The sequence below is a fragment of the Desarmillaria tabescens genome, assembly GCF_030435595.1.
Source record: "Desarmillaria tabescens strain CCBAS 213 chromosome Unknown EV420scaffold_90, whole genome shotgun sequence".
Classification (NCBI taxonomy): Eukaryota; Fungi; Basidiomycota; class Agaricomycetes; order Agaricales; family Physalacriaceae; genus Desarmillaria; species Desarmillaria tabescens.
Window position 1 is genome coordinate 112805 of NW_026848389.1, and position 23881 is coordinate 136685.

General features: G+C 48.1%; 4 protein-coding genes across 4 annotated transcripts; 2 read left to right on the forward strand and 2 right to left on the reverse strand.

The window, feature by feature from the left end:
* Positions 1 to 2677: 2677 nt before the first annotated feature.
* Positions 2678 to 4283, forward strand: EV420DRAFT_1203124 (uncharacterized protein). The gene is made up of 2 exons (XM_060466345.1): positions 2678 to 2806; positions 2862 to 4283. Exon 2 carries the CDS (start codon positions 2972 to 2974, stop codon positions 3854 to 3856), a length of 885 nt encoding a protein of 294 aa, XP_060323152.1. The 5' UTR covers positions 2678 to 2806; positions 2862 to 2971; the 3' UTR covers positions 3857 to 4283.
* Positions 4284 to 12483: 8200 nt separating this feature from the next.
* On the forward strand, positions 12484 to 18105 carry EV420DRAFT_1735655 (uncharacterized protein; the record flags this gene model as incomplete). Its single annotated transcript, XM_060480009.1, has 8 exons — positions 12484 to 12580; positions 12635 to 13895; positions 13944 to 14396; positions 14447 to 14922; positions 14976 to 15014; positions 15064 to 15785; positions 15835 to 17328; positions 17380 to 18105. The coding sequence occupies 8 exons, from the start codon at positions 12484 to 12486 to the stop codon at positions 18103 to 18105; spliced, it is 5268 nt and encodes a 1755-aa protein (XP_060323153.1).
* Positions 18106 to 18443: 338 nt separating this feature from the next.
* Positions 18444 to 19733, reverse strand: EV420DRAFT_1651144 (uncharacterized protein; the record flags this gene model as incomplete). Its single annotated transcript, XM_060478520.1, has 5 exons — positions 18444 to 18463; positions 18513 to 19326; positions 19381 to 19490; positions 19547 to 19654; positions 19715 to 19733. 5 exons carry the CDS (start codon positions 19731 to 19733, stop codon positions 18444 to 18446), a joined length of 1071 nt encoding a protein of 356 aa, XP_060323154.1.
* Positions 19734 to 21639: 1906 nt separating this feature from the next.
* EV420DRAFT_1769568 (uncharacterized protein) lies at positions 21640 to 23288 on the reverse strand (the record flags this gene model as incomplete). The annotated part of the gene is made up of 6 exons (XM_060481034.1): positions 21640 to 22033; positions 22082 to 22375; positions 22430 to 22546; positions 22594 to 22791; positions 22844 to 22857; positions 22910 to 23288. 6 exons carry the CDS (start codon positions 23286 to 23288, stop codon positions 21677 to 21679), a joined length of 1359 nt encoding a protein of 452 aa, XP_060323155.1. The 3' UTR covers positions 21640 to 21676.
* Positions 23289 to 23881: the final 593 nt, after the last annotated feature.

Below are 23881 nucleotides of genomic sequence, written 5' to 3' on the forward strand. Positions count from 1 at the left end.
TGATGTGCCATGACCCCAGGGTGCTGTGTAGAAAGTGAATGACTCCAGACGCGGATGCGCCTCTGCCCGACGTCTCAACGTAGTCGCGCCACCCCCCAGCTACCAGCGAAGGCCCTGACTACACGTACGACGGGTATCCATTCCATACTCCCGACCCTGGCCTAGCTTCAACCGTTTCCCTGTGAACAACTAAATGTCCCTCTTCGAGGTTGGAATTCGACTCTGCGCCTGGTCTCGTAAGTAAAATGAAAGCAATTGGGCGACTCCCATCAACGCGCAGCTGCAGTCGTCGAGCCACACAAGGTGGACTCTGTTTCTCTGCTACTACACCCGACTCTGATGCATCACCGAGATTTGCACTACAACTCAGCATCTCTTCATCCGCGATGCCTCACTCCCCTCGTCCCCTCCCCTCCCCTCGACCCTCCCCCGTGTGCCTTGTTCCTCTTCTTCTCCCGCGTACCTTCATGCTCGCTGTCGTCTCCCCTTACACTGGCCAAGGCGTGCCATCCCGACGCCGACATCGCAACCCCGGACGGGTATGCATCCCACGCCGACCGACCCTGCTGGTAACATATCCCGCGCAGCGTCGTCAATCCCCGCGGCCCCTCACTCAAGAGCGCAGCGCACCCTCCCGTCATGCCTGCCCTCCAACGTCTCGTAAGATAATATATTATTCGACCTCCATCCCACCATCACGTATCAATGATGTCGATGAGAAACCGCAGGCACTTTTGTTTGGCTTCGACACAGGTAGGACTTGTTATTTATGGAGGGTATAGAATGTGTACCTCCCCTCGTCACGGCGAACAAAACACCGGTGATGGGATTATATTGTACATCGGATTGTATTGCGTTCTCTCCGAGTCGGCAATCTACATAGCAGCATCGCTACATGTCGACTTGTCGAATGTTCACTCAAAGGCTGAATATCGCCCTCACTCTAAAATTACTGACGGTTCTCGCGGCGCAGCGCAGTGTTTATTCAATGCTCAATGCATCTTTCTCCCTGCCCTTGTCCCTCTCAAAGGTCCCGTGCCTTCTGCTTCTTTCATTTCCTTTGTTCCTTTCACGTCCCTTCCCTTTCACTACAGCCCAGGCCTTTTTCTGTTCTCCCTCTCTTAGGGCGGGCATTTGAGTTCAACGTACTTGTCTTGGCGATGAGTCCTGTTATAGCGTCCCCTTCCCCACGCTCCCGCTCTCACACGAAATAAAGTTTCCCCCCCGAAGCCGAAGTTTTGCCACTTTCTCGCGCTTTCTTGCATCAGAGTCTATTATTGGGTGGCGCTTCATAGGTCTTTTTACTGTGGGTTCCGTTACTGTTTCCTCATCGCTTGTTCCCTGAAATATTGAGACTATGTACGTTTTCTTGTGATTCTGATCTTTTCCCGTGTTTGTGATTCATTCAGAGTTTATTCTTGGTGTTCGTTTGGAGAACGCAGCTAGGGACGATATTTCGTTATCCACGTCTCCCAGTTTCATCCTGTCCGTTTCGGTATGGCTTTTGAACCAGATCCGTATACGGTTCCTCTTTGGTTCTGTGGATCATTCCAAATCTCGTATTTGTAACGGTCATCAGGAATTATATTGTCTTTGTCCGTGATGCTGACCAAAAGTTGTAGGTCCGTGCATTTTGTTTTGGTCATCATGTTTCACAGCAATGTAGCAATGTAAGTACCTTGTTTGTCAGTATTCATCACGCTCTTGAGAAATTGCTTCCCGAATCGTGGATCCGTGAACTCGCGTTTCACGTATAATGTACGGTTTACTAGTTACATGAATAATACGTAGGTGTAAGAGTAAGAGTAATCGTTCATCACGCATCATTCACTCGCTATGTTGAAAATCTTCCGCATCATTTTCTGTTTGGGGGTCGCGCATCATTCCGTTCGTTGAGAGTCGAGGCCATCATCTGTCGAGTTGCCTGGTATCATTATCATTCGCAGCGGAGAGGGCGGGAAGGGGGAGGGACGTGGAAGGGTGTTGGAGGATACGAAGAGAGGGCAAAGTTCAGCCCAGGTGAGGTCGATACGTAGAGACGTAATTGTAGAGCTAGCACCTCATCATCAAAACGCACAGACTCTCGGATGAGAAGCCGAGACGCGGTTCCTCATCGACGAGGACGAAACGTGGGAGTGGATGGTCGCATTCGAGTCAAACGCCGTATATCTTGGCAAGGTAAGCGGGAGCGTGTGAGAGACCTACATATTCAGCAAGTTGTCACCAAAGAGACGAACGAGCGAGCTCACGGGCAGGCTGTGCACTTTCTTTTTTTCTTTTTCCGAGAAAAAAGGGAATTGAACGGAGGAGTCGGGGAACGTAATCGAAAAAGATCGGGTAGGGGGTACGACGGGTGATTGTCGGGAGGGATGTGAAAGGGGGAGAGGAGAGGAGAGGATTCGGTCTTCGGGGGGGTAGTGACTTGGAGTAACCATCCATGATTAACGTTGATGATGATAGACAGACGAGTAAATGAGATGGGAAGAAGAAGGAGAAGAAGGAACCCAACTTTTTGGGCAAGATTGCGCAAAAAGCGCCACTGCCTCCGAAGATCCGCGCACCCGATCTAGGGCCGAAGCAAACCGGTTCGAGTTTGCGCATGTTTGGGTATTTGTGCGTGTGTACGGACTTCTCTCGTGGCAGATAACTAGGCCAGAGGTCTGGGTTTGGGAGGGAAAGTAAAAGCATCAACCCCCCGGTTTCGACTGATCCTCTCCTCCCCTATCGCTTCGCTCGTTTTACCCTCCCCTCCCCCTTCCTCTCCCTCCCTCCCGCTAAACCTCGTCGGTTAAGGATAACGCCTGGAGTGAGTGCGATGAAGCTGCAAAAGAAGGCAGGATGGGTTACTGACAGAAGTGTAGATCTCGCGACCCTTGCCGGCTCCACACTTCCCGCCCACCTTATCAACAGCAACAGCAACAACCAACACGCACCGAGTACGCTTGAGCCCTGCTCGCGACTAAATCTTTACATGGCCATGTCTCTCCCAAACTCGCCCGCCTCCGATAACTCCGATTCTTCCAACCCTCGCACGCCTACTAGCCCGTCTCTCCAGCTCGCCCCCGACACCACCCAGCCTACCATCGCCCCCAGCAAACGCAAGCCATCCCGCCGTGCCAACACTGCCGAACGCCGCGCTACTCACAACGCCGTCGAGCGTCAGCGCCGCGAGACCCTCAATGGCCGATTCCTCGGTCTCGCAGCTCTCCTTCCTAACCTCTCCCAGATCCGCCGCCCCTCCAAATCGAGCATCGTCAACTCCTCCATCGCACACGTCCACGCTTCTCGCCGCCATCGTCTCCTCGCCGCTCGCGAGCTCCGCGCTATGAAGATGGAAGCCGATGCTCTCCGTCGCGAGCTCAACGAGTGGCGTGATCGCGCGGGCGTACCCCGTGTTGAGGAGCCCGTCCGTGGTGAAGGCTTCGGTATGATCATCTCTGGCGAACTCGAGGTCCTCGGCGTTGCTGGCGAGGAAGAAGAGTACGGTGACGAAGACGGTGTCGTAGGCGGGTACGACGAGGTCCCCCCCTCTGTCCCTCCCCCGATGTACCACGGACATGGCCACGGCCACGGGCGCTCCCCCGTCATCGCGAGCCCTACTAACATGAACTTCGAGAACCCGCAGATGGGGTATGAGAACTACACTCCGATGGTGGCGGCTCCCGGTGCTGCTTATTATGGAGGAGGACCTGCTGCTGCTGCTGCTCCACCGGCGTTTTTTGAGGAGAAGCGGTTCGCGCCTGCTGCGTTTGAGGGGTATCATAGGCCGAGGAGTGGTGGGTATGATGCGTATGAGGGGATGATCGTCGGTGGTGGGGGGGCTCCTGGTGCTGCCGCCTTTGCTATGATGGTTTAAGGTTTATCCCCTACGAGTTATACCCTCTCCTCGCCTGCAAAATATGTAGACTCTCCTCCCCGCACCCCCCTGCTTTGTTGTATATCCTCGCTTATCTCATGACCCAACCATTCATTCGGACTCGAAGCCCGCCTTACGCTCTTTCATTTCCTTTCTTTATATCTTTTGCTGTTTTTTATTGGTTTGAAGAAGTAGATAATCTGTATGGATTGGGTGACAGTCCGTATATTTATTCAATGCAAGTGCAAAGAAAAAGTAAATATTAATTGCAATCGGCATTTCGGGTTAACACGACAGCCGGGTTCTTCGCTTTGTAGTTATCACGGACTTGTCGTTGTCTGATGCTACTATCTTCGGATCCTCATACAGTGAGTTCAAAACTCGGTTGATGAACACTGGTTCAGTAGATCTTTCATCAGTACATAGTCCAACCTGTTGGCTGATCTTGGATATCGAACACTACTTGCACCGCAATATCCGTCGCCACCTTCATTCTGATGCCCGGTTACTCGCTTGAAGAAATGTACTTGTCTTGCGTATTTAGCGCGAAGACTGTATTAGACTGAGTTGCTTGCTCTCGTTACGGCCCCTCGATTACTGGGAACTCGTTACATGAGGGCTCTTTGTTCACGTCTACTAAACGCTTCCCGTTCTAGCTGGGCGTCTCTTTATTCGGACTGAGTTGGTTCATCACTGTCGAGCGAGCTTCGTACTATCTCTATTCACGATCTTGCACTTAAAGGCACTGCTTGCGCGTTCTCTCATCATTTCATTCCGGCGAAATTCCCATTGCTTATTGGCGTGATCCCTTCCCTTCGCGCTTATCATGAAACCAAGCGATCCTGCCACCGTGTGATATGATTCGCGATTGCACACGTGAAGTTGGTAAGAGTCTTTCTAATAATCAGATAACCCTGCATATTCTTGCATACTCGAAACTTATCTCACCGCGTCACAGTGCTCGATTCTGATAATATGATCTCCTCATCCAGCACCGTCGTCGATCTAGGCGCACAAGTTCATACGGAACTCGTCAGGAAGACGAGGACGGGCGCCTTTGAGGATTAATATTCATCATAGCAAGCCCGGGACAAAGAGGTAACCGGTTACCGGAAGCATGTGAAAAACTGGCAATGGTTAAAAAACCGTGGGAGTTTAAGGGGGAGGAGGGGTTGCGATGCCCATGGGAATGTAAAAATGAAATGCGGCACCGAATGTACGAGCTCGGCGGGGAGTCGGGGACGTGGACGCATATCCCAACACGCAATTTGGATGACAGACGGAGGCGCTCGAGTCAATCAGGCACCATTGTCGATCCATAGGGGGGGGGGCGGATTCGGATTCGGCGTTCGGTGTAGGTGGCCTCCTAAGGGTGGGCTGTGCGAAGACAGCCAGTAGAAACCTTGCCGAATTTTTGTGTATGACGCCGCCGGTCGTCATACGGCGGGCCTGGAGGAGATCGAGGCGGGACCCCTAGTCTAGATCGGGAATCGGCCTCCTTACGCTTCCGATACGCGATCTACTCCCTGGAAGAATACCCTAGCGATGGTCTAGGATACATGTACTTAAGCGAATCACTGCATACGCGGTCTTTCTTCTCGACCGTCTTCATTTCCGGATTATACGGGGGCCAGCATGAATCTTTCGATTCTCGGGTTGTTGCGGTTCCGGAGAAGCTCGAGCTATTCATCTTGCTCTCTTTACTGGTTGCTGGTTTATTCCGCCTCGATGTGATACAAAGACGAGGAGTGGAACGACTTTGGTTTTGTTCCCCGTGTCCAGGCTGTTTCTCAACATGATAATCGATAGAAACCGTCTTGGTTTCTTTATTGCTACCTACATAATATTCGCTTGGCTCAAGGTTTTCTCGCGTCGAATTCCTAATGATGTTCGTGATTACTTAAAAAGATTCCGTGTGCAGACCTGGCTTTCGAGCAAACATACAAGAGGAGAGAAGAGACAGATACGAATCTCGCCCAACCAGACGAATGAAAACAAATATTCACAGGGTGGTTCGTGTAATATGAGGCCATGAATGGGAAAGCAGATTCAATGAACATACACCGAGTTGAGACTTGAGAATGGCCACCCATATTTTAAGACGGAGGCGATAAAACACAGCATCATCAGAGAGGGAAACAAAAGGAATAGCTTGTTGGAAGGAGATGGTGAACTGGAGAATCTGATGTGACTAGCAACACAATACATCGCACCGGACCTTTGTTGGCCGTGCACGTACACTCCTTTATACACCCTCCCAAAGTGAGAACAAAGACGACTGCGCGAGTTGCGTATGATGGAGGTCTTTACGAGAACGTTTATATACAAGGTTCTAAATCTCTTTATTCACTCTCCCAAATCGCGCAAGCTGTGGATGATGGAGGTCTTTACGAGAACGTTTATTTTTCGTCGCATCCAGGGTTCGGTACGGCAGGTGCGGTATCACTACGAGGCTATAGACAGGCGGGTTACTAGCGGTAGTCAGGGCTCACCCGTCGGTGGGTGATTGGTACCGGCGGCGTCGAGAAGACAGTACATCTATTTGCAAGCTATGGGAAATCCAGTCGAACAAGTCAACACTACGAACATCACACAGGCTAGATACGCGGTTGCGGATGAAGCCAGGGTCGATGCGTAATGAATACCCGTCGTTGTCATGGAGCGCGCGCAAGTCACAGATCCGCCATCGGGAGGTCCTCCAAATTCCTAATCGTTCAGGTAAATCATCTCCTACGACTCGGATCAGGCAGTGGGTTGATTAGAGTTGTGTTATTGCACAGACGCAAGTTCCAGATTGAACACCAATTGAACACAGCGGCAGTTGCGCGCCTCATTACGCACATAACCAATGGAGACCGCCGATAGTGTCCACTGTCCCCTTGAGCGCCGTACCCACCCTGACCTTGGGGCTCACCCATTGACTCTAAGGCGATGGCGGAAGTAAAGGAAGGTGGAGAATCACGGACTAGCTCAACTGTGCCTATGTTAGGCAACCCCGGTCCGAATGGCACCTCGGGCTGAGCCTCCAAGTTTTTCCGCGTTCTTCCATTTCGGGACGCCTTTCAAGGCAGCGCTCATCATCATCCAAAAACCCGTAAAGCTATCCGTTTCGGGTCTTGGCTATCTCTTTGACCACCACATCCGCCGTATTGTAACTGGTACATGTTCTCGGTATTAGACTTGCCATCTGGGAAGACATTTCTTCGACGACTAGTATCTTTGTTGTCTTCTCGCTGAGTAATTCTTGAGGGTTTTTTTCTGCTGTGGAATGAAGATCCCCGGGTACTGGTACTTAGTTTCTCCGCTTATGTGAGTGCCAAACAGGACGTACTGGTCGATAAATGGAGTACAGATGAACTCCATGAGGAATGAATCATGGAATTCGGCCCACGATTCCTTGTATGACTCACTCCCGAGTCTCTACATCAGCTCTCCATACTCTCAGTGATGACATTCTCCAAGCGCCACAGTCAATTCATCTTTCCCGGACTGATGACGTCGACGGATTGTATCGATACGCCACCTCATTGTGATTCAGTGTGCTTGCTTTTCAAAATCGGGGGCGATGACGTCTCTTGCTTGTTTGACACTGGTCTCCATTATTAGTTAGGGCGATGACGGGTTGTGCTTTCCGGATTGTGACCTTCTCTCTCCTTGCTCTTCTGTTGTCGCGTTCCTCTCGCCCATCGTTGTGAACCTTTGGTCCTTACCATATACTACTTCAAGCCATCATTCGTTGATTTACAAGCAATTATCCTGATGTCAGGCAATAGTCTTAGGCGATGTACGCTTCGTATTCCAATGCTCCCCTTTCAGCATCGACGATGACCGTAATTCGACTCTTATTCCACCTCTCGCCATTATTCCGTTGATTAACTAGTTTGTCAAGGATTGTGATGCGGTATTCTGCTGCTCGTTCTTCTCGGAATCCTTCTCAATGGGAGGTGTCGCGCCTCAAATAGACGCCCAACTCTATACATACTAAGGTCGATAAGAGCCGTCCCAATCATTTTACCTGTACTTCCTCTCTCATCGACGACGTGTGAATACTGCCTTCAAAACGACGGGATGTTTGTATGTCTAGCTCAGAGTTTCGATATACCGTTGGTATCTCGGTGGTTGGACGCCTTCAAAGTGGACGATATCTCTTTTTTTCGCTGATCTTTGTCCGGTTCCACGGTTTGCACCAGGATAACTCTATTATTCCGCTGAATAAACACTCCGTGACTGGCTTAATTGACTACGTACGAGAGATTGTGATCGTCCTTAGAAAGTAGATACTTTCCTTCAGCCTTGCGGCTTCCCTCGATCGTGGCGGCCACTACTATATACGAGGTGTTATCGATTATCCCTGGTGATTGGTCGCAGTGTGATGATCCATCGCCATTTCCCTTAGTCCTCGATGCCAGATCCTAAGGGACAGCTTGTCATGCGTCATGGATCACCAAGAGTAAAAGCCATATGTTACTTGCGTGAACACGGTATGTCACCCAGCATGTTTTATCACTTCTAATCCCGGATCCCGTAAAGTTCGTCGTAGTCATTATAACTGGGTCAGAACACTAGCTATGCGATTCGTCCTTATCTAGCCAAGACAAGAGTACACGAGAAACGCGGTTCCGTGTTTCTAAATCGAAGAAGGAATTTCCTTGACCGCTTGTTCCTACACATGCCATCCGATGTTTATCTCCTCAGCCTGGCACCTCTTCATGTGGCTCGGACGCCATTTTGATTCCGTCCCGCGCAAAACGATGCAGTGATTCAACTAGCTGCCCTGAGTCTGCGATAGCGGGGAAATATCAGCACGCTAGGTTGGTCACAAGACTTTGCAACGAAGGAAGACCGGACCGACGCTTTATTCATATGAAATCGTGGAAAGGTCAGGTAAAAGTAAAATGGAAAAGGGAAAATGGAAAGGGTTGAATTGGATTGTAAGGAGTCTAGGAGGAGAAACTATACCCAGGGGATAGTGAACTGTTGTGCAGGCATTGCCCTGGGAGCGAATGTCCAAATCCTGAAGCTCAACTGAACATCGGAGAAAAGCTGTTCAATTATCAAGTTAGTACGAGTGTAATAGACCGGTCGACCGTGGGCCGTTCACCCCTATTCCGGTGAAATTGTGGAAGGCGAAAACTGAGCCTGGAGAAGATCGAGGCAGGAGAGGGGACTCCTGACCTGAAACGAGTTGGTTCGATTTAGATCCGGATCGGGAACGGAATCTGGACTCGTCCGATGCTGACCCGGAGGGATCGATGTAACTAACTAGCACCTACAACGATATACGCCACGGAAGATGAATACGCTGGGTGAGTATCCTATCAAATTCTAGGCTAAGAAACGAATCTAGTGCTACTGCGACTAATTGCCAAGGTTCAGGCAGCCTCTCCCGCCAGACGTCGGTCTCTACTCTCGTCCGTCTTCATTTCCGGATCTTGCGGAGCGCGAATCTTTTCTCTTTTCTCGGGCTGTTGCGGTTCTGGAGGAACAAGGTCGTAGCCTGTCTACTAAGGCGCGACAGATATTGTTGGGCTGCTCCTCTCTAATGGCAACGGACTTATTCTATTTTGGTATCGGCATCCGATTCGCCTGTTGCGAATTGTTCATCCTCCCCCTTTTGGCGCGTACGATCTGGGCTAGTCCTCTCCTGCACACTTGTGCCCTAGTCTCCTTCATAGACCAGAGGCTGTCACGCCTAATAATCCTCTAAGAATATACTGCGATACTTCCTCAGCGGGTGTACATTCTATCCCGACGTAAATTCAATCGACTTACCGTCGTTGTATATGCTACGCAGTCAAAAAACAATCAAACAGGAACGAAACTGTTTTTTCCCTTTGATTTCCAATGTAAGAGCTGGTGAGATGATCTCCGTCTTTCTATTTCATCTTCCTAATTTCGAAATCTGACGTAGAGCTCGTAGTATGTTCAGATGCGGTGAAGTTTGAAGTTGACGAGTCGCACATCTCCTTCGCTACCGTTCCAAGTGGCGAAGTGAGGGGTTCGTGCCTTGTTTGACTCGGTCAGGATGAAATGGAGACCTACGTGCGAAACGTTCTTGGCACAGAACAAAGCTGTGACACTATACATGACGACAGTATCCACCGTTGGAGTACGCTGTTAATCCGTAAAGCTTTGATTCTATTCCTGTTGGTATATCAGATGGGTTATGAAATAGTAAGTGATGAGCCACCTCAAATTTGCAAGGCGGAATTTAAACAGGTTGGATCTTAAGGGCTAAGCCCTTAAGCCGCCGCGAAGATGGGCACTTCGGTGATGGTCGGGACATTACTCTTTCGGCCTACCTCGGTGGCTGTAAATATTGAAAGGCTACTCGGCACGGGAGTGCACGGCTATAGGGATGGCGAAGATTGAAGAGTGGATACAAGCGGAGAATTGTAAACCTAACAAATAGTTGTTCCTTGCACAAAGAGTCGGTTTACAGAAAGCAAAGCTCGCAGTCAATGAGACTGAGACAATGGATGGAAGCAAAGGTTGAGCTGCACGAAGTACCTTTGATGTCCTAGGGCACTTTACCGCAACTGAGTTGTACACCTCACTAGTCCGTAGCTTGGGGTTTGAGTCCCCCGCGGCTTATTTTAATATCATATGCCGTTTTTACCATGTTTTGCCCTTCCTTTGTCGAGTATACACATTAACAGGGAAGGGCCGCAGTGCGCATAATATAGCACCATAAGGAAACTTAAGCACCAAGCGAGCACCAACGAAGGAGCGAGAAAATACGGAAAGACATACAAGAATAGAATTTCGCACCCAGCTGACAATGATCAGTAATAACGCTAACGCATACGGTCGAGAGCCGCCTCAGCTCATCATAATGCATAAACACGTTGTCACACGACGACCCCTGCCAAGGAAGGATGCCCGGAAAATAGGGTTAGGGTGGACCCTAGTGTTATAATGATCGACCATAGCAGTTAAAGCACCCTCGATTCCCGTCCCCTTCCATCCCTATTGTGGCCTCGTCCACCGCCCGGCTCGTCTTGAATTATAGAGAAAGTTTGCTCATCGACCTTGAAATCATCCGCCCCCGCTTTTTCCGCTCCTGCCGGGGGGTTTTTCATCGATGCCAGGATGTGCCGTTCCCGGGTCTTTCTGGAATCGATCCGGAGCCATTGTGGGAGGGTGGGTGCGCAGCACCCACCCAATTTCGGTGCCCATTTGTAGCCTTGATTTTTCTTCACCAATGAGCACTGAAACCGAGGCCAACGGATTGCAGGGGAGCACCACATTCGCCTCGCAATGCGAAAATTGGGAGGGAGGAGGCAATATTCTCATAGACGAAGCGTTCCCATTTGGGAAATGTCTCAGATTGCCACTGGCAAGTCCCGACAACATTAGCATGAGATTAATTTGCCACCGACGTGATCTAAAAATACACAGGTCTCTAATTATAACACTCACTGTGTAATATCATTGTATGCGTGTCAGGCATGCTTGCTTTTCCAGGGCAACTCGGAGAACCTGAGACGCAATGGATCTGTTGGCAAAATCAGCCAAGTCGGAATTCAGTGTGAGGAATGAGAGAGCCGTCCAAAGAGGACGCAGCAACTTGCTGTTCCTTTTAGCAGGATTGTATACTCTGGTAAGATTTGTCTGTCTGTAATCCTACGCACTAGTACTGTGAAGTCGTAAACAGTCATGAGAGAGCTTCAGGAGTAAGGGCAGACTTTGAGATCTCTCCCAATGGGCTCTCGGCGGTCACGTAGATTGTGCATGTAGGACTATGTACTAACATCCCAGTGACAACCATGAACTTTCCCTTGGGCAGTATGGGACTGCACGGGGAATATGCTCCTTACATGTAACATCATATGTGATGTATCTATATCAGGCAAGTCCATTTAAGGGCAAAGACAAACATGAGCAAAGGAGTGACAAACCTGTCACGAGCTTCTTTGCACGTGTTTGCCGACTTCTTACCTGTCAAGGTAATTTTATCGATGACTGCCTGCACGAGGAATCCATAAGTTGGATAAGGGCAAATTGCACTGGAGACAATCAACTAAGCTAGTAGAAGTAAATATGTGCATGTGCATGTAGGTAGCCGTTTCCGCTCGCAGTCCGGGACTGGCAACAGCCCTTATTATCTTATCAATATGAAACCATGTGTATGTAGGGAGCCGTTTCGGGGAGCGGTCCCAGAATGGTTTCCGATTAGAACACCCAATACTCACTCTCAATGGTAAATGACTGCCTAGTCATAGAGAAAGCACGTGCGTGTAGGGAGCCATTTCAGGTTGCGGTCCCGGAATGGTTTCACGCTTGGTACACCCACTTGAAGGATTCACTCCCAATATAGTAGTTGACTGTCGAGCTCTCGTGCTATGTTACTTGTATGCTGGTTCGCCTGAAAATCATAAGAGGAATGTTGTGGTGTTACACTGCAATACAAGGTTCTGAAACATTTTGTTGAGCTTATAAAGTGTATGCGTTCTTTCAAGTGATCGACCGATTCAATGCGTTGGTGGATCAAAGCACACGTGATTTTTCACCATCTTCCACCAACGTCTACGTGTCCTCTAGTTTTTTTTTTGTCCGCCCTTTGACATGGTGTACGTGGCTTTGATTCTGTTTTATTGGTACATGGTCTTGAAACTTAACAATCCATGGACAGGTGTAAGGAGCCTGGTTGCCCCAATCCGGTGGATACATCGAACCACAAAAACAACTACCATGGACACACGTACACGTATAAGTGGCTCGGTAGGTCACTACTCCTTTGTGAATGATTCGATTTTAATTCCATCATGTGTACAGGGAATACTGTAACCATTCACCGACGCTCTGATGGCTTACTGGATTGTCCGTGCTCTGAACCCCTTCATCGTCGATATTCAAACAAGATCATTAAACGTCTTGTTACTGCCAACAATCCACACCCTCCAGCTATATGTACCGATGAAAAATACCTTGATCTATTTACATCGAGTCCATCTGGTCGTCACGTTCTTGTTCAGCCACCAACAAACCCTATGATAGAAGGCTCTCAAGATACTCCTGGCGACACAGAAATCCCAATGCAAACAGACGCCTCCTCTTCATCTCATCAGCTTTGCACTCAGTCGCATACGACACCGATGGCAGGCAAATCAACCTCGGTGGTGGATGAGCAATCGCGATCAGATGAGGAAACTTCCTCTGATGAAGGCACTGAGGATGAGATTGGAGAAAGCGAAGATGGCAATAACAGTGATGCAGGAGACGATCCGGAAGGCGTTGTAACCCAGTCTGATGCAAGATCTTTGTTACTATCATGCGGTTTGGTCGTTGATGAAAGATATCGGGCCATAATATGCATCGACTGTCACATTGTCCTCCAATACAGCGCTGCCTACTCTCACCGAGTAAAACGCCACTCTGCGTATCACAAGCACCACAGCCGAACCGTCGGGAAACCGAAAATTATGTCATGCTTACAACGGCTCCTTGCGCATATACCGAAGTATCCATCCCCTGATTGTGAAGGTATACCTCAAGTTGAATCTATCAAGCTGGAGGAATTCTGGGGCTGTGGAGTCTCTGGCTGCACATACAAACGAATATGGAAAAGCGCGCGATATTGTAGAAAACACCACACCAATTCTGCCCATGGCGAACTCTCAGCATCGGAGCGACAGCCTGTCAAAGTCCTGGGACATTGTTTTATTCGTATAAAGTCCAGAACATTATATGTGCGCGCTTTTCAATCCATTCCTCCGTCAACCTCATCTTCGGATCATCCATTGTCTATCATCCTTCACCACTCCAAATCCAAAGGAGTCGGAGACCCACAAAAAACTCTTACCATCACAGACAACCGAGAAACCACAGCTGTTTTATACCATAGCGAGTGGATACCTATGTTGCGAGATGTGCCTCTAGCACAGCTCATGGCTAACGGATCCAGTCCGCGGAAAGATGAGCCAGAGCTACTTCGTCTCAAGGAATCTGTACGAGCATACTATCAAGCCATCCCACCGGTGCTATCGCAGATAGGCCGCCTCACACGTACGCAGATAGCCACAGCAGAATTATCTCAGTGAGTCATGAACTACTTCTACACTACCTCGACTAACGGACGCCACAGTTCTGATTTCAAGGCCTTTAAGGAGCCCCAAAATCTCGATTCCCTTATTCAGGATGCAGATGAGATGAGTCGATTCATATCATTCCAACTCCGTTCGGTTTTTGCGCCCATCGAAAACTATCCAGTGTCTACCCATCCTTTCACTCGGGAAAAGCTATATGAGCTTCATCGAATTCTTTCTGATAAAGAATCGCTGGAGGCGAACGTCGCTTCCAACGTACACCAAGTAATTTGGTATTTTCTGCGTCATCCCACGCCAGAATTCCTTCAAGATGACCTTGCATGCCCCCTTTCCCGTTACCTAGTGGCAGCGCATATAAAAAGTGCACGTGGACAATTCTCGATGCCACGGTTTGTCCCCCCTACACTATCAAGGTTACAGTGGTCCTTTCGTGCAACAGCATGTCGTGAGATCCTCAACATTCGTCTACAATACAACAATGAAACCCATAAGTCAGACATTTACTACTGCATATGACACACAATTCATGAATATTTTGCAGAGCCTACCTCGAATGTGTCCGTCCCTATCTCACAGTGGGACACCAGACACTTTTCAACAGTCTGAAACAATCCCATGCGTTCTTTACAACACTTGCAAAGAACGAACCTGGATTTGCCCGGTTTAATTGGGACTCGGATTTCACTGTGCTAAGCATGGATGGACAACCCATCCTCATGACGGATTTCACGAATTCTATCACCAGAAGTATTCAGACACTTGAATCTCGACTCAATACGTTGTTTCGTGGCTGCGAATTTGTCGACATTCTTGACCATATCTCTCAACGACTCAATCCCGAGGATCCGAAAATGTGGATACAAGATGATCCACACAACCATGAGTATGGGGGTTCTTTCATAACGAACCCCATGAACGGCTTTACCTTTTTCGGTCCAGACAAGGAAGACGTGCGATACCGGTTGCTCAGGCATCTCTCCTGTCAAGAGAACCTGTTCGTAAAAGTCACCCGGGATGGTCAATTATTTCTACGTTGTATACACCAGGATAGTACTGATGTGGGTTTTTAGACGGTAACGGGCCAATTTCTACACTACAGGAACAACGAGGTGAATATTTGTCATGGGCCGTTAGAACTGTTCTAAAAACATGTGACAGGGAACATCATGGATTGGATATCTGAACTCAATGAATGCGTCAAGCTAGTTTATTACCTAGTGACAGCAACCTGGGGGGGAGGGGCGAGGGGGACGGAAACAACGCTCATTCAATATGCAAACACGACAAATGACAGACATGTATATGTCTTCAACGGCATGCTGACAATCGTAACGAACTATGCGAAGACACAGAGCATTCAAGGGCATGGCGTGCGCGTTGCGCGCTGTCCATCGTACTTGGTCTCACAGCTCCTGATTCTTCTGGTGACAGTGGTGTATCCGGCTGCCATGCATCTGTCTGCATATGTCCTGTCCCGAGAATTATCAGAAAACTACGCATCACATCTCTTTGTGATAAGTGGTCGTCGCATGGACACTCAGGACTTCACGCGTGCCCTTACGGAGATTACATCTACGTATTTGCGTGTACCTCTAGGTGTCCGTTCATGGCGGCAGGTCATGCATACAATGCTTGTCAATCTGGCAAATGTCGACTTTGCGTCCCCTGATCAACTAGACGAGGAAGTGAAGGATATCCATGCTATGTTTGCGCACAGCAAAGACGTGGGGGAACACCACTACTCCCTCCAGACGGGCAATGCACTCACCGATATATCAGCAACGGCAGTTTCGTCCAATCAAAGAATCAGCCTTCGTTGGCATGCTGTTACCCATCTATTGCATCCTGCTCTCCTGAAAAGCGTACACTCGAATAATGCTGTAAGAACATTTGCATTGCTGTTTAAGCATTACTCTCATCATCTTATAGGGAGGCAATTACCATTCAGATGCCCTGTTTAGCGTATTTGATGTTCATTTTGACTCGGTTACAAAAGCAGTCCAAAGGTCTACCAAGAACGTCGTCGCTTCCATTGGACAGCAGACGTCGGTCATAAAGACCATAGTTGAAGAGACGTCCCAACGTGCAATGATCGGTGCAATGTCCTACGTGCATGCCAGACTCATGGACACTGCTCATGCTGATCAAAGAAAGATATCAAACTTCCCGCCTATACAAGTACACCCAGATCTCTTTAAGCGAATACAACCTAGCATACCCGCTGGTAGCAGGTATTTTCGCTCACCTCAGCAAGCGGAACTTGTGCAGTCAACGCTATCAAGCGATCACGTTTTAGCTATCATGCCAACTGGCAGTGGGAAGAGCCTTGCCTTTTTTTCAGCACCTTATCTTGATGATGGCGGCCTTTATGTCGTTATCACGCCTCTCACTGCCCTCACCGAAGACATGGGACGTCGCCTCAGACAGAATGATGGAATCCGCGGAGGGATTTATCCTGAATTCAGCAGCTTGGATGGACAGCTTGTTTTCGCAGCTGCTCATTACGCTGGCACCGAAACCTTCTACAACTGGGTCGACAAACAGGCTGACCGACTACGTCGAGTATTCATTGACGAGTGTCACCATCTATACCTATCAACGAGCTATCGCTCATGCTTCAAGTTATTCTATCGTCTGACGGCACTTGGGAAGCCAATTACTTTCCTATCTGCGACAGTCTTTCCGCAATCGATTCCACTACTGTGCAAATGTATGGGAATACCGCAGGAAACACTGCGGATAATCAGGACTTCTACAGCGCGACGAAATATACGATATTCCGTCACACATGTACCTAAGAGCATGGACATGGTTGGGGTGGTAACCGAGTTTTGTGCAGGGATCAAGTTTGGGCCCGATGATCGCGGTATCATCTACACTCGCACTATAGCGGATGCTATCCAGTTGTCACGAATATTGCAATGCGATTATTACATCTCTAAAGTCGACCCCAACAATGAAGAAAACAATACAATAAAAAAGCGCGAAATAATATCCACATGGCAGAGTGGGGAGGACCCAAAACGCCGATGGATAGTTGGTACACAGTGTCTGGGTGAAGGCATCGACCAATCAAACGTCCGCATCACAGTGCACTTCAATGTAACAACTCTCATTGATGTAGTGCAGCAAACTGGAAGAGCGGGTCGGGATGGGAAGCTCGCATATTCATTCATTTTTTGGAATGAGCTTCCATGGACGTCGAAGAAAGAGGGCAGCAGTTTGCATATATACGACCAGTGGGACGACTTTTATGATGTTGAAGCCGGGCAAGAACATTATGGTATAGATGAGCTCATATTATTGCTTCACGAGCGATATCAGTGCCTCCGAATCCGTTTTGTGAAACCGCTTGATGGGGATGCCCATACATGTGCAGCCCTTGGTGGTGCTCTCTGTGAAAACTGTGAAAGACTTCTTTCAGTGAGTTCTGGGTTAAATGACTATCTGACATGCACTGAAATGGAAAAACAGGTCAGGACCCCGACAAATATGTGTCAGGATCCTAACCTGGAGGTTGGGTTTGTCGCAGATGTGGCACCATCTCATTCGTTCAGTGCGCCACCCATTCCTTCGATACTACTGGCTCAGGAGCATGAGGGAGTGCTTCCTCGAGTACAGAATGTTCGCACTGCAGCAGAGAAAGTTCAGCAACATTACAAGCAGTCAGACGCTCATGCTACCAAACTCCTCGCGGCTGTCAATCATTTGACATCTTATGGTTGCGCTGACTGTTGGATATCGAGAGACCCTCGTCAAGTAGGCACGCCACATAAGCACGCAGTCCCTGCCATACGCCATCGTGTGCTATCCATGACTCTTGATGCGCTGGTATTTGATGACTCTGATCACATCTACACTCCGATCTGCTATCGCTGCTGGATTCCATTCCACCATCCTTTCAATCACCCACCCGTAGCCAAAAAACACGAAATTGATGAAGAGTGTTGCCCCTACAACAAGAATATACGACGTATCATCCCAACAGCTATCAAAAGCGCGTTCATGTTTGAAGTCGAAGGGGGATTTGTGTATCGGGACACTATCGCTAAGCGGTTAGGGATCCAACCTTGGAACAATATCGAGGAATTTGCTCAGTGGCTGCGGGTACCGGTGAAAGGAGCCTCCAGGGCAAGAAATTGTCATACTTTTATCGTTGAACTTCATGAGTTACTTACAGAAACTGTTCCGAAATGTTAACAGTATGTGTCTCCCAGAGGGATAGGAGATATTTTTTCAAGAAATGCCACACATCGTTAATGTTTGGGCGTTCAGAAGAAAAAAATTGTTCAGCAAAGATATTTATTACAGGCGCTTTAATTCTGAACGTGGTATAAAAACATATCGAATGAAACAAATGCAGATTCCAATGGTAAGGGTAAGCATAGAGAACTATCAAAGGTCATGAAACTGTTCAAGGGCGATGGAGAAGAAAAATAAATAGAAGTACGTGCAGCAATTATCATTTAACTGGAGAAAATTCTGATCAAGTGCATTGAGAAAGGCGATGTTGAAGCATGCGTATCGTTGGTTCAAATCTAAGGGGGCGGTTCTATCGCTGGAAAAGAATACGTTAGATATTATCCAGAAAATTTGCGTTGACTCACCATCCATTGTTAATCTCCTGGTAGGCAGGAGTCCCTCGTCGTCGAGGCACATATAGGCCCATATTAATAATATCATATTGGAAACTAATGTTGTTTCCGGCCAAGCACGAAGTCCGAGCCAATGCCGGTAAGCAGAAGACGTTGGGAACGCGTTGGAATCCAGTCCGAGGCATGGAAACACGATCGTTCTCAGAGCCTCCGTCCTCCATATCAAGTATACCAGACCTCGGAGCCAGTCTTCGTATGCGAGGTCATCGCACTTCTTCAATCCACCAGCATGGCGGAATGATGACCAGTGCGGTGTTCCACAGAAGAAACAACCTCTTATTCTGTATATGATGTGACGTCGGAATGCGTTGAAGTGACTGCCGGCAGACCTAAGATCCGAGGAGCACTCCCCGTAGAGTTGGTTGTGCTGAATGTTCAGTTTTTCGTTCATTACGCTGTGGTAAACGCATGATCCTTTTACCGGTATAAGCGCTGAGCCGGTGAAGTCGAGGATGGTTGATTCGGTGTTCTCGTCACGAGAGGTGATGATGGCGAGTATCGCTGCCTGATGAATGGGAAGGGATGCGGACTGGTGTGAAAGATCGTCTGGTGGCGAAGAAGAAATTTGGGAGGACGCCGCCCATAAGGAGTGATCAGGGACGGAGAAAGAGAAGCGCGAGGGAGACGAAAGTGGTGAAAAGTTTGTGATGTCTGGATTGGTGATGGGGAGCGTCTCTGATTCCGTAAGTTCACCTTCTCCTCGAATTCGTTTTTTCTGGGTGTTGGCGTCAGCAGAGGAGTCGCGTCGTGACCGCTTTCCATCCCTCTGTGACATATATCAGAGTCACTGACATAAATAAATAAAAAACAGCATACTCACTAAGCAAGAAGCGAGGTGATCATGGAGGTGGCCACCATATCCCACAAACGTACAGCCAGTTCCTGGGCATTTGTAACCTGCCACAGCAGACGTCAAAGGAAATGTTTTGCCTAATATAAAATGTTAATTAGCCAATGCCAGAATGTATCTGTATATCAGGGCGTACCTTCAATGGTGAACAAAAGGTTCTCGTCTTCATTATGAATACCGATATGACGGTCATACGCATCTTGAGTCGTGAAGCGTCTCGCACATCCAAAAGAACAGGTCAAATCTAGGAATAAGAAAAGAGCGCGTTATGAGTAAGGAAGGTACACAGGTGCGGGTGACCCACCGATTTTGCAGGAGTCCATTGCAACTGGCAGCTGTCGAGAGTTGATGAAAGGGCGTGAAGGGGAAGGTCAAAGTGGGATGGAGGAACGATTAGTTGTTACAGACCCTCCAGAATATATACGCCGCTGTCAAAACTGTGGGGAAGGGCTATTTCGGGATAGAAGGCATAGCATTCGAGCGTGAAAAAATGCCGATGCAAGTCATTGGTGGATTGACAATCACATGAAATTGTGAATTGTGAAAACTGTCAATATGCCACGATCATGTTGTATGTGGACTAGGCAGTTCAATCAGAATGGGAGTGAGTGGATTTCTCAGAAATGTGCATTACGTGAGGAAAAATCCTACTGTAAATATTGGACAGGACAATGAAAATGGAGACAAGCTCAAGCTGGAGTTTGGGTCTGCATGTGGATGGTTAGACCGATCGTGATCGCACTTCTGTTGTAGATAGACAGCTGTGAATGTCAATGAGCTTCCTGAGCATGCTAATCCGTTGTTTCAAAGCCAACAAAGCGACCTTTGAGACTCGAGGATTGCTCGATGAGATGATGAGTCAATAGAATAACTGTTTATAAAGCAGGCGTGGTTGGTCTCTTCACAAAGGACAAGGCAAAGAAGAAATGGACACGGAAATGATGCGTTAAGTAAGATGGCACTCCCAATAAGGTAAGTAACTGTCGATTGATAGTGCAGGTAAGGACGGACAGGACTGGAGGCGTTCCACTTAGTAAGTAGAACTAAATCTATGAGCATGAGCATGTAGGTATCCGTTTCTGCTGCCGGTTCAGGACTGCCAATGGGCTGTATTACTGTATTGATATGAAAGAAAATAATTGCATGTAGGGAGCCGTTTCAGTGAGCGGTCCCAGGATAGTTTCCCTTGGAATTGTGCGATGTCTATCACAATCCGGATACTCGGAAAAGTGTGCCTAATTCCCTAACCCTCTAATTACAAGGACAATCCATGTACTATACGCTGTATTTAAACGTGACTATAACCATACCACTCCGGCTCACTCATTCTCATTGCGCGGTTACGCCCACTGTGACGAGCAATCAAGGGCAAAAACATGAGAACTCTATCAAGGTAGAGTGTCAAGGCAGTCAACTTTGAAATATCCGTCAGCTGCCGAAGTGAGGGTGTAATAAACAATGAAGACTGACCATACGCTCAATATTAAAATATGCATCAATCCAGTGCATTCCTGAAAGAATTCTCCCCATTAATGCTTGGATAGGAAGGGTCAGATCCATGAGAGATGCATGTTGTGATCTAAGGTGGGTCTGTATGCGTAACCGGGCGGTATGACACCGAATGACAAGGCGTGCAGCAACAGCTCGCTGCAAAGGCTCGTCCAGTTGGTAAAGCGGGCCAAGAGATCTGACAATCTGCGGCTGTAGGAGGCTCAGTGGCAGCTATAAGGAGGGATTAGAGCCAAAGTGATTGTGTATACCGAGACAAATACCAGCAAGTCACGGATGGCAGTGACATTTCCAAGGAATGTCGGGTTAGACTATAACCAATACCTCAGCAAAGCAAAACGGAGCAGAATTCAAGGCGTACAGCAAATATTTCCAGCCGTTGTTGTACCATGGTATTGATGTCAGCGTTGATGCCCTGGAAGATACTCTCTTCCCAAGCCGCTAAATTGCATGATTAGAACAATTTGACATAGGCGGGCCCTTTAAAGCGTACCAACAGTGCCCGGATCCATGGTGGTAGAAGAGAATCAAACGATCGGCCATGTCTGAAATGAGAGCCTATATGCCGTGGGAAAATATTAACCAGCACAGCATCTGGCCCAAAGATTTTCAATGTCGCGATGATGAAGAACATAACTGCACTGTACAGATCCATTGAAGGCATCGCATTATTCCTGCCCCGGTAAACTTACATGAACATATGCTACAAATGCGTTTGTGAACAACATGAAATCGCATAAAACATTTCCATCATGGTCTAAACTCCCGAAGGGCTGCGTACAAAAGCATTGACAAAATTGTAAACGTCTGTACCACCAACCACCTTCATCACCCTCAGTAAAAAAGTGCGATTAGCTGAAGCATTTGTAGTGATGCGTTCTCGAAGAAGGTAAGCATTCTCGTTGACCTCGGGATACTCTGGCTCCTCGTTCGGATCTGCAGTACCCTCTTCAACAGCACGTTCAAACCGCTTGACCTCTGCAATCTTCTGAATGACAGGATCCATGTCTTCCTCCAGAAGGGCGATCATTTTGCCAAATGCCTTGCTGTGTTTAGGCGCCTCCAGGCCCGTAGACAGCTGCCAGAACGGATCCAGGAAAAGGGCTGTTCCAAACTAGACAGGCGTATTAGGGAATGTATTGAAGAACATGACCACACTTACAATACGATAAAGTCGGTCAAGATGGTTTCTCGCTGTGACAACCTTCTCGTGTTGACCCTTGAACGTTTTAAACAGCTTTGCTAAACGCCTCTTTCTCTCGTTCCCTGCATATTGGTGAGAGATTTCGCCAATTTGTAATTCATAATATTTTGAAAAAAGGCCCTTCACGTAGGTCTTCTTATCTCCCATGGACCAAGAAGAGTAGTCTTGAGCGAAACGAATTGCAATGATAGAGCGCAACACAAAGTTGATATAGGAGCGTGTCGCATCGTTGTCATGCAAGGAAAAAAGTAGCTATAGGTTTTTCTCGTGTATCAGATATTCCATGAACATGAACAGGATACTGACCATATCTCGCATCCTGATCCGATCTTCCACTCTCTGTTTTCTGGATATAGCATCGGCCTTTTTACACGTCGCAGAAAATTCGATAAAATAACTTGTATCATTTTTGAACAGGTTCTCCTGCTGCTATCAGATCCGTTCATTCGAGATAAGCATAATCCACATACAATCTCATTCTCAGATGATTGAGGGTATCGGTAGCAGATGCGTTCAAAGGCCATCTTGTCTTCATCGAGCAAAGTTGGACGTCTTCCATGAAGGCGCACCTGCTTTGCAGACGGAATCATTTGGCGACGAAAGTGGGCCAGTGAGCACTGAACTGGATGTCTCGCATATATTTCCTCTAGGAACTCTCTGGCAGTTACCTAGACGTGCATAAGCAAAGTGAATCATCCAAAAAGAGCGCATATATGCTACCGAGGCATTAGTATCTGCAAGTCTTTTGTAAGCGCATGCAATGGAACAAGGATATCACGTAAATACCTCTATTCTGGGGAGGATCCTCCTGTTCATCGTCGCCATTTCCCTCAGCCTCATCCTCTACCCCGTCATCTCCATCGATCAAGGAAATCTCAATGTCTGAAATATCGTCTTGGTTTTCATAGGGCGCAATGTCGTCAAAGTGATCCACTATTTCAGACACGTTTTTTGCGATAGACTTGTGAATCTTTGAATAGAGAGCGAGGGACTCCTCGTCGGCGTCCTCTGGAGGCGGAGGGAAGCTGCTTAACCTTTCAAATGCGTTCTCGATGGTCGCCTGGAAGCTTTTAGAGTAGAATGGGGGTCTCATAGTATCGGGGAACGATATGAACAAGCTCCTGTGGATGTGGAGGTAAAAGTCAAGGTGGCTCTTGTCAATCATGTGATACCAGCATTGACTGATCCTTTGCATCGGCCGATCATCACATCCGAGCGCATTCACATCATGTAATCGTTGTATAAAAACACAGTACACCAGCCCAGTGATATGAACAAGCAAAAGTCCAGACTCTCAACAGTTCAAACGCAGCCAGAACGTGCAGAGCAAACACCACAGTCAAGAGTTCTCGTCTGCCCATGTTGACGCGGCCCAACTGAGGCCCAGCATGAGCCTCTGTGGGAGCTATGTAAGCAAAGGTGTGCGAAAAGATGAAAGACAGTGCGTACACGTAATAAAAGCAATGCCTCCTCTTCTCTTTCTCTCTGACTTTTTCTTGTATATCCATGACGGCGACCCTTCAAGCGCTTGTATGGAAAAGGCGGAAAAATTTTGTTCCAATACTTGAGGAACCGTTTGTGATATCGATGGCGATGGTGATTTTCTGGCTCCAGTGTCTCGAGGATGAGGATATTCCGGTAAACATTGCCAAAGGGCCGTAATAACTCGATTTCACTAAGAGTGAAATACTGCATTGCAATCAACATATGACAGCGCATAACACGATAAATCTCACCAAGGATACGTCTATGACCGAC

Excerpts from the sequence above, each read along its gene's own strand:
- EV420DRAFT_1203124 (XM_060466345.1), top strand. The coding sequence starts at position 2,972 with ATGGCCATGTCTCTCCCAAACTCGCCCGCCTCCGATAACTCCGATTCT.